The 10,596-nt window shown below is 47.5% G+C and overlaps 1 protein-coding gene across 15 annotated transcripts in view; it reads right to left on the minus strand.

The window, feature by feature from the left end:
- atxn2 (ataxin 2) overlaps positions 1-9,142 on the minus strand; it is a 46,835-nt gene extending 37,693 nt beyond the window's left edge. For 5 of the 15 annotated variants that reach the window (XM_069182264.1, XM_015366201.2, XM_015366200.2 and 2 more), the window contains exon 1: positions 8,503-9,142. In XM_069182264.1, coding sequence (XP_069038365.1) covers positions 8,503-8,609 — 107 coding nt within the window. In that variant the 5' untranslated portion in view covers positions 8,610-9,142. The remainder of the gene's footprint in view (positions 1-8,502) is intronic. The other 10 variants (XM_015366207.2, XM_015366205.2, XM_069182266.1 and 7 more) reach the window with 3 other exon arrangements.
- Positions 9,143-10,596: the final 1,454 nt, after the last annotated feature.

Genomic DNA, 10,596 nt, shown 5'->3' on the forward strand with positions numbered 1-10,596 from the left:
TTTTACAGCTGAGCTGGTAATCCGTGCCAGCTGCTGCCTTTCCATGATCCGAGCGCTTGTCTGTTGAGCCATTTTCACACTCAGTCCTTGGTTTCAAAATGTTCCAACAGCAGTGCATTCATCCAATTTCAAGATGCAGAAATGTATGCAGGTGGTGTATTCAAAGTTTATTCCCTCATTGCCATGTAAGCAGCTCATAAGAGGTCAATATTTCATGAACGGACAAGTGGAAGGGACAATGTATTAAACTCTTCCACGGTGAATGTTTATTCTCTTCTGCAGGAGCCAAATCGTTTAGGGTAGAAATTAGGAACAATTTCAAACAAGTATCAACCCTATACTATTTGTCCATTACATATTAAATGAAGTATTAAACTGTACTTTAAACAAAATGCTTTAAGGTAACACAAAACAGAAGCAATGAGTGGGGTCAAAAAGCCAAGTACACTGAACTCATGATCTTAAAAGACCAAATTTAATCTTGCCGATCATTTTAACAGGGAAGACTACAAGGAGACATTTCGGCCTATTAACCTTGTCTAGGATCTCACCCAGGATTATCGGTTTTACATGATTGGGTGGCTTGTGTCTGACACATCCCTCTGGGTCAAGTGCCTCTCGTTCTCAGCTGTGAGTTTACCTCCTTTTGATTTCCACCAGCACCCACTTGTGCACGTTTCAACACAATGGACCTCAAAACCAGCAGCGACTGCCGATGCTTTTAAGGGTTTTGAATAGCTGAATCATTACACTTAGCAACACATTCCACTAAAACTAGGAATAAAGTCGCCGGTACATTGTTGAATGCAGAGAAACGTAGATCTTTTTTGTAACCAAAACCCAAATGGGTTATAATTAAGGTCCAAGTAGTATACTGTATAATTTATCAGTCACTCGATTTAAGTACTACACTCAAAAAAAGGGGTATAGAATTTTTAGATTTTTAGTTATAAGGAGACAATCCAAAACTTTGAAGGAGCAGCTGGAAAGGAAAAGGGTATCTTAATCATAGGTGCTGTCAATTGCTGTAAACCCAAGAAAGCGAAAATCCATTGGAACCAACGGAAATAAACAATTTTGATCATTTTGTGAACCCCATAGCTTCAATGGCTTCAATCACCGGAGGTGCACCAAGACATTTATCTGAATGTAAGCACTCATGTAGAGGGTGAATCTGTAATCATGACGCCTAAACTACTTGAAAGCAAATTTGAACAATACTGATTCTTAATTTCACTTCTTGTATTAAGTGGCCACCTCTGTAAATTTCACCAGTTGTCACAAACAAATGTGTTACTAATATTTAGACTAGCATCATTTCTCCTAATGCCAACATCTAAACCTAAATTAAAACCTAATAAGAATCAAAGGAGTTTGTGGATTTTGGCAGTTGCTTTCTCATGGAATAGAGCACACAGTTCACAGCCCCTATTCTAAATATTTTAAGATAAACCTGAGTGAACACAAATACTAGCATATTAGCAAGCTACTAATTCAACAATTTCAAACTAAATACAAATCATAACATTAAAAACAACTACAACTACTAAACCAACATGAAAGGAAACTGCAGTTACCATTCAAGGCGCACAACTTTAGGTCATTCACTATCAAAAATGACAAATGTTAATAATTAAGCTTACAAAAAGTGTGTGGTCTACTTAGATGAAGGAGCATTCTACAGGTATTAAGCTGTTAATACCAGTATTCACTAAACTCCTAGCATTTTTACTACCAACCTGGTACAAAAAACTACCTCATATCCACAGCCTTTGACCCCGATTCAGGCATAAATCGGACCAATTTAAAGAATATTAACTGAAAGGTCAACTTTCCTTCTATTTAAGCTTTACCGGGATTCTCCAACAATAATTCAAATTACCAGATGACGTGTCAATTAGACATTTTCCCCATGTTTAGCTGCCAACCAGTAACAATACCGATAAACTAGAAACTTGCTCACACACTCCATGGGACTATAGAACAGTAAGAAAAAATAAAAAAGGTAAATAAACTTTGCCAGGTGCCTTGAGAACCAAGATTCCCATTCAGAAAAATGCACGAGAAAAGGAATTGACTCTTGTTCTTTAAGTTTATAGATTACAGAATAACTTGCCACAGGTGACCCGCCAGGTGAAGCACACCCCTTTTCCATCCCTGAAGAGGAGCGGATCTCCCTGCCCGGTGATGAAAAGCAGCCCCTGCAGTGCACCCCGGCACCCCAGGGGGGTCAGGACCACCACCCCGTAGGGTTGGGAGGGGTCCAGATGGCAGGAGCACAGGTTGGTGATGCAGTCATCACCCTTAGCTCTGAAGAGTCCTCTATTAGTGAGGATCTGTTTGAGCACCTGTGAAGAGCCACCGCCAGGTGACCCTGGCTCCACAGTCACAGATTGTGTGGTGGGCACTCCCCCCTCACAGCCCTCTACGGAGCAAAGGGTGCTGTGCAGCTTCCATCTCCATAGGGAAGAGGACTTCCATCCACTACTTTCAGGTGGCACCTCAGCTGACCCATTCAGCCGATGTCTGTGCAGACCTGTTGGTTAGACTGGGTGCCCAGGTGGACACTAAACAGTGTGCCGTGGACATGCATGGACTAGATGCCAAAGCCCTAAGCTGTGACAGACAACATGCGATCAGGTCAGACCATTCCTCAGGCCCGCCAGGTGGTGAATGAGAGCGACCTGATTGTTCCTGCCTCAACTGCAGGGTTTCCAGTATGCCCGGTCCTGAAGAAGGGACAAAGAATGAAAGGCGAGAAGGCTTTCCCCCAACCATCAGCCCAGTCTGTCAACCTGAACCTGACCGTCTGTGGTACTCCCAGACAGGAGCTAAATGGTCGAGCCACCTGCCCGTCAGTGCAAGACATGGGAAAGGGGGGGTGTCAGAATCCCCGCTCACACTGACATGGGCCTGGTGATTGATAGCGAGTGAACTAGCTATCCCAGTGCTGGGGCAGCTCCCTGGCCCCCTGGCGAGGGAAGGGGGGGGGAGCGAGCAGGTGTCCTACACCTACCCCCAGCGAACGATTGCAAACATGCCGATAGAGGGATTCCTCAATCAGGAGGTGTGCAAGGTGGACCTGAGCATTGAGAACAGGGTAATAATTCCAGTTCACTCAGGTGTTCCAGATGACCACTCAGCCGAGGGTCAGTCATGCTCCATCGCCGAGAGCGGCGACAGTCACTCAGGAAATGACTGGGAACAACCACCCTAATAGACTTTTGGGGGGACTAATTGCTGCTGTCACTGATGTGGGTTTGCTATTTTTGGCAGGTCTGTTTGCTGCCAACACGGTCACCCCGACGACCCTCGGAAGGGAGATGTCAGAGATTAGCGACAGGCTGTATCAACAGCAGCAAGAGCTAGAAAGCCTAGGGCAAATCGTACAGGTCAACCTTCATGCAAAAGTGTCCACACAGTGGACAGGATTGTCGATGTGACCCAGTGGGATCATGCGACTGTCAATGTGATACAGTAGGGCAGAATGTTAAGGCTGGACCTGCTCAGGGAGCTCAGTGCCACTGTCCAACGATTAGGCTGGTTACAAAGTGCAACCTACTTGGTCTCACTCTCCTTAGTAGAAGGAGATATCCTCACACTAGTTAATGTTATTCCCAATACTGTTTTCTGTAAGAATTCTCGAGAGGTAATGTGAATGTCATCTCAATGAACATTAACATCTGAATGGACACCACTTAACTCCGTTTTTGTGTTTGAAGGCAACAACACCTCAGGACCTCATGACCTCTAAAAAAGGGGGGATATGTACTGGCAAATCCTTATTAATGACAGAATTAAGTGTTGCTGTGCTTTCCTAAATAAGGCCCCATCTCTCTCTCACCTCTGTGGTTCAGCCGCAGAGAAGCTATTCATGCAGTTCTGATTTAGGGTGTTTTCTCTCAGAGAAGGAGCAGCTCCCACATGGAGATTTCATGCCTGGCTATAATGATCAATGGCCATTCCTGGCACCTATCTGTCTGTGATAGTCTTGGAAGCATCTGGACTGCGGTCCTAGATATCAGAGGTCATTGCGACTCATCTCTCACCTTGACCAACCAATCAGGAACCTGCAGGGCATGGTAAACACATGTGGGCCTGAAATGCCTGCTAAACCATCTGCACCACAGTCCTGGTTTAAAAGACACTGCACAACTCAGAAACTCTGCTTCTCCGGCCAATTTTCACACCCTCAGAGACAATTATGTGGTGGTGTTGTCTGTATAGGGACTGGAACCTTGTTCCAGCAAAGTGCCAGCCCAGGGAATGCCCATACATAAATCACTAGCTAACGTCAACATGGACGCTTTGTTTGATCACCGGAGTATATGTTTGGACTCTGGTCGACCACCTAATTAGCTTTTTATTCAGCAGCAGCACTACACCAGAAGCAAACCGAGTCTCATCCCCCTAAAGAGTGAACTGCTCAGACCCGCGGTCACCCTCTGTGCATGGAGACTTTCTACTAGTCCGCCGGACTACTAGTAGGTCCCTGAGAGCACGTCGCCACAGCAGACATTTCTCTTCCAGCTCGTCCGACTCCAAGCTGCACCCCCACTGGTTGGCCGGGAGCCGGAGGACACCGGGATGATGCCTACTGAACGCCGCAGCTATTGGACGCAGCTGCCAGCTGGTCTTGGTGCCCGTGCCGGGAAATACAAATCCATACCTGGATAAGTAAACCCAATGTTCTACAGTGCATCTCAAGAATTCAATTGTTGCCTTAACAGAAGTTATCAATTCAATTCATCTGAGTAATGTATTTACTTTTGAGTAGCTAATGTAGACTGATTAACGATAGTATAGCTGAACGGTATATTGAATCATATTCTTTGTTCATATCTTTGTGTTTAGCATCTCTTCGTGATTATATACCTTGCACTTTGATAACCCTCACAGTAAGATCTGCCACCTGTATCCAGGCAGACTGTTATATGTTTTATATGCACAAGTTATACATTTATTAATGCATCTCGTTTATTGAATCCATGTGTGCGCGCGCATCGCTGATCGATTGATTTTCAAATAACCATAACGAATCACCTTGTGATTACTGCTACCATTAATAAATTGTCCCAGTAAATTTACAAAACCCCTACACACTTCTGCAATTTAGAACTAACAGGTTTTTCAACAAACAGGCCACATGAAAAAAATACTGGCCTATATCCCTGAAATGTTTTCTTAGATAAGCTGCATACTAGATACCTGGGTCCTGTCATGGAGCTCAAAATCTCCAAACCACGTGGATTAGTCTTTTGTAGTCTGTGACAGTGGCTTAAACTGCACCACTGAGAAGCATAATCCCTCCTTCCACATACGGTCTGCTTACTCCACAGAACAATTCTGCAAATCAGTGCTGTTAAGATACTGCACATTAGTCATGTCAAACAGGAGTTGCAATTTTCAGAAAAGCACAGGCCAGACAGAAGGCATAATGTTTTTTTTCTGCATTACTCCTCCCAGACCAAACGCTTGTTTGCACTACCAGCTTAAACAGGGCTGGTCCAGGCCACTAAGGCCACTGCCCACAAGAACATATAGAAGAAACCTACTTCAATGAAATTGGTCAAAAATGACAAGGGTAGAAATGAGCTTTTATTCCATTCAATTTTGCAGTGCATATCTTGATTTTCACTAAAGGATAAAGGCATAGACAGACAACAGAATACCTCTAACACAGAATCACCCTTTGCCTTTCTCCCCGTCAGCTAGGAGAAAGCCTGGTCTCACTAACATCCTGGGTTGACGTTCTGAACACTTGAATCAGGTACCCCCAATTAATTGACTGCATAAAACACAAGATGAAAGAAATTAATTCGGAAGACTGGTTCACATTCAAACTACACGACAGATAAATGGGTTCATCATGAAAACCAATGGACAAGATCTCACCTGCCTATTAAGATTCGTATTTAAAAAAAGAAAATAGATTCCACATACTTAAAGGTCACAACTAACAAAAAACACCCAGTTGGACAACAAAAATGTGTACCAGAGTAAGATTACCTTAAACATCTGTCCACAAGGCATAACCAGTATAAAAATCTAGCCACTTGTCCTCAGTCACCCCCACTGTACAAATATTAATAAATCAAAAATATCTTCAAGACTACATCACTGAGAATAGATAATGTATTTATGGTCCATTCATTAGACTTCATGGCTATTAAACTATTATGACGTGACAGCTTTAAAAACAATGCATCACCAAGAAAATGCTTCTAATGCATAGTCAAGTGCTCCTTTAAAGTCATTTTTAAAAACCCTACTGTTAGCTCCAGCTTTAGAAACTGAGCTTCTCCCCACTCCAATGGACTGGTTGGCTAAATTAAAACATCCCAATTTAGCGTCTTAGAGACGAAATTCCAACACCAATAAAAATAAAAATGACCTTGAAGTGCCTTTGGAAATTTGATCATTGTGAGAAGTGAGAAACATAAAAACTGTGATGTATGGGGATACAGTACCACTGAAATAACCCCTCCAACATTATTCTGAAGTTCAGTAAAAGAAGTTAACATGGAAGTACAGGGCTTAATCTTATTTTAACTATAGTATATTAACATTACTCAAGGACAAACTGAAAACCAGTCATTAGTGACGTCCTTTGATTTTTTTCATTAGGCGTTTGCCCAGAAGCATGCCACCCAGTAAAATAAAATCGAAATCAAGTTCACTACAAATAGTGCATAAACCAGGCATTATCTTGATCAATCCGATTCCCTAAGCACACAAACCAGGTGAAAGTTGTCAGCTGCTCTCCACAGCCTCCCCAAGAACCTGTAAGGATAAGCAAGGCTCTCCATTTCAGCAATGAACACAAGTTCGCCCACTCAATAAGCCCCAGCAGGTACACCCACGTACCCCAACTCGGCGCCCTGGGTTTTTTTCCTGGAGGCAAAGCTCAAAACCGGGCCACTGACACAGTATATTAACACTACACCTTTAAAAGCATTCATGTCAAAGCACTCAAATGCAGGGCTTCAGCTGCGCCCTTTTATCAGCTCAGTAAAGGTATTTGTTGACTCAATAGGTTAATAGTTCCTGATCTAAACTACTTGATGAAAACATCACCGTGTCTACTCCTTGACCGGGAATTCAAACCAGACCTTACTGCAGAGAGCTTCATTAGTCATTTTTCCAGACACGATTCAAAACGCCACTTGTGAGCAATAACGCAACCCCAACATTATTCCTCCGCACAAGAGAAGGTCACAACAGAAGCCGCTGCCGAAAACCCTTTTTTTCTAAAAAAAAATCAGCTTTCACTGAAATCGGCCGGAATAGCGCTCGCAACAGGATCTCCACCTTCCTTTAAAAAAAAAATGGTCTGCCTCTCCATTCACGAGTGTAATTTGTTCAATCCACCCCACCTCCCTCACACAGCGATACACACTTGTTAATGCATCGTGTAGAGAAGAAGGTAACACTGCACAGACAAAACGAGGCGGAAAACGGCATGAAAGGTTACCAGCCAGAGCAGGCCCATGCAGCAAGACGCTTCAAGGTACCCCTTGCCCTCCTCCACGAAACCTGCAGCACAGGTCAGTCTCCCCACCCACCACCCAGCAGATTCAGGGCAAAGCCGCTAGAAAACACTGCACCCCGTTCAAACACTGACGGCGGCGTCAGAGGGGAAGCCCGGATCGCAGCCGGGATGTGGCCCACGAGTGGATTTAAAATGGGGGGGTGGGCAACTCTGCAAGGCCGCTCCGGCTGCACGGATGCGCCCCGGCCCGGGTCTGGCGGCTCCCCCCGAAGGCATCGCTGGCTACACTGGGGGCAGAGTTAACAGCTCTTAGCTGGGGTGGGGAAAGGCCTGTACGGCTACCGGGCTGCCGCAGAGGTACAGGGCTGGGCGCGGAGCAGGGCCCCTCGCTTCAAACGTGAAGCTCTCACGCCGGTGTGCGCAACGCAACAGCGCCTGACGCCTCGGCCAAGGCAAAGCGCACCGACTGCACGGCCGTGCCGGTTCTCGTCCTCACACACACACACACACCAGATGCTGAAGGTCCGGTTGCGACCGACGCCGCGGCTCCGCAGAAGCCGCCCCGGGCACGCAGCCTCTTGCAACCCGCCACACAGCGGGCACACGCCGGCCCTCGCCCGCTACCCCACCGCGGGCAGGGACCGGTCCAGCCTACGGGCTCACGTCCCGCCCGCAGACACACCTCCGTGAAAGGCAGGCGAGGCGTGCAGGTTCGGGCCGGGCCCGACCACGGCAAACGCGCAGCGAAATCGCCAGCCGGCGTGGGGCACGGCTCCCACCGAGGAGGCATTTCAATAACGCTGACCAGCGACAAAAAAAAAAAAAAGCCGAAGGCTGCGTGCTGCTGCAGGAGGCCCGGAAAGGTGCGCTAGGCCCGAGCATTCACATTTATTTCAACAGACATTCACGTCTTCGCACCCCCCAAACCTCAAAACCCCCCCGGGCAACCCACGTTAACGCGGCTCCCGGGACACGGCCGGCGGGGTGTCAAGGGATCTGAAAGCACCGACCTGCCCAGGCTCTGCCGTCCGCCGGTTCCCCCGCTTCCCCCGGCACCAGAGGCCGCAGCGGGGCCGCCGCCGGGTTTTCGGTTACCTCCGGCCTGCTTCATGGACATGACGATGATCCCATAAAAAAAAAAACAACGTACTTAACGGTATATCGGCTAATGTCTGGTAAAGGATACAACCTAAAAAAAAAAAGAGACAACTAAAATAACGATGACACTACCGACGACTAATTTTCGCAATTAAAAAATACAGACTATTTCTTCTTTAAAAGACAGTACGTCGATGATCCTCAGCTAATGAAAGCGTTATTCCTGTCCCGTTGTGTTGTATTTTAGCGACAACAGACAGGATTTTCGGCTTCTTCGGCGTCTCTCTCCGTTGCTATCAGCGAAGGGACCAAAACAGTCTGAGAGAAGACAAAAAACAGCGGAGGGATATATCCAGGGCGCAATGCTGCGTACATCCACCAAATTCCCCTTCCAGCCGCCTAACAGCTCTCCTGGGGGCCAGATTAGCGCAGCCTGCCTGGGGTTTTCAGTGAACCCGATCGGGGGAAGAGGGGTTTTGAGCTGGGGGTCGGTTTAAACGCCGGGGCCGGCGTTGCGGGCCGGCGCACTATTTACAGGAAGTCGGAGGACTACCGAGGTCCTGTGGCCGTGGTGCGCCCGCTCCCCCCCCCCTCACCACCACCACCACGTGAGCCGGCGCGAGGCTCGGCAGCGGGACTCGCGGGTAGGGTCCGCGCGCGCCTGTGTGCGCTGTAGCTGCAAAGACAGCTCACTAATGACACGGCTCTCTAACCGGTTTGCATAAAATTAGCAACACTTTATATCATTTTTCGTTTCACGAATTGGCAGCGTCCACTGATCCCTCTCCCCCGGTTTAATTTTATTTTTATTGTTTTGCGTGTGCAGACTAAAGCCGGATATCCTCGGTCTTTACTGACCGTATGACCCGCTTTCATTTGTTACCTGTCAGTGACATCCCCAATTAGAATAACGTCTCCAGGGCTGGGGCTGGATGTGCATATTTATTGCAAGGTAGAGCTTGACTTGCGTAGTCATCTCTCATTCATGTCACTTTAAATTATAATTCCTTGCTTGCATATAGTACTTCTCATCCCTGTGGATTATCCCGGAGCGCTTCCCACACAACAGGAACCAGTTCCTTCTCCTCTGAATCGCATCAGTTCAGGGGGAGGAATGAGAAACCGCATCACCAGTTCCATTAAGGGAGACTGCAGGGAGACCAGACTGTACGAGAGACCGGTGTGCTTCAATTCAGGATACTGGCACTAACACCCTTAAAGTTTTTGAAAAATTCGAGGCAAAAATGAGAATTTTGTTATGCCCAAGCAGTCTGGACCTCTGCGATGGACCGGCATCCCACCCAGGGTGTCCCGAGCTTTCTGGGAGAGACTCGGGCTCCCCCATGACCTTGCAGTGGATAAAGCAGTGGGGAAACGGGTGGTCAGGACCTGAGCTAAATGTCTCGTTCGGAGGTCAGCACCTCCTCCGTCCCAGTGCTCCCTGAAGCCACACTGAAGGTTTGGTTTGGAAACAGTGGACCCGAGGGTAGGGCGCCCCCTAGAGGTTCTGGGTCACGCCGATACCCTAGCGTTCACCTCCAGGCAGGGTGGGAGTCTTCACAGGCCGCTGGGGCTGAGGAGGTCTCCCGCTGGAAGACGGGACCCCGGAGAGCGAGTCTGACCGAGGGCCACACGAGCGCGTTCGGCCCAGACCTCCAGGCGGGCTGGAGCCTCTATTCACATCAAGAGCTCAGTGAAGCCGCACGGGGCAGCTAGAGACACTCAAGGAGTGAGTCAAGACATCAGCATGTCGCATGTGGCTTATTGACGGTGCCGTTTTGACAAGAGCCAACTCGTACTTTCTAATACAGCAACGTGGGCAAAAACAGATGGGGCGTTAACAGTGGCCCGCCCCTTCTTGGCGAGTGTTGCCGGGATACAGAAGCTGTGAGAGCCAGAGGTGGGCTAGTGTTTGGTCCAGCTGGGTTAAGAGTTTAACCCTCATTTGAAGAAGCAGCAAATAACATTTCAAAAAGCACTTAGGGACAGTTTGTATCTGGGCAGAC

Source organism: Lepisosteus oculatus, chromosome 22 (genome assembly GCF_040954835.1).
Source record: "Lepisosteus oculatus isolate fLepOcu1 chromosome 22, fLepOcu1.hap2, whole genome shotgun sequence".
NCBI classification, from domain to species: Eukaryota; Metazoa; Chordata; class Actinopteri; order Semionotiformes; family Lepisosteidae; genus Lepisosteus; species Lepisosteus oculatus.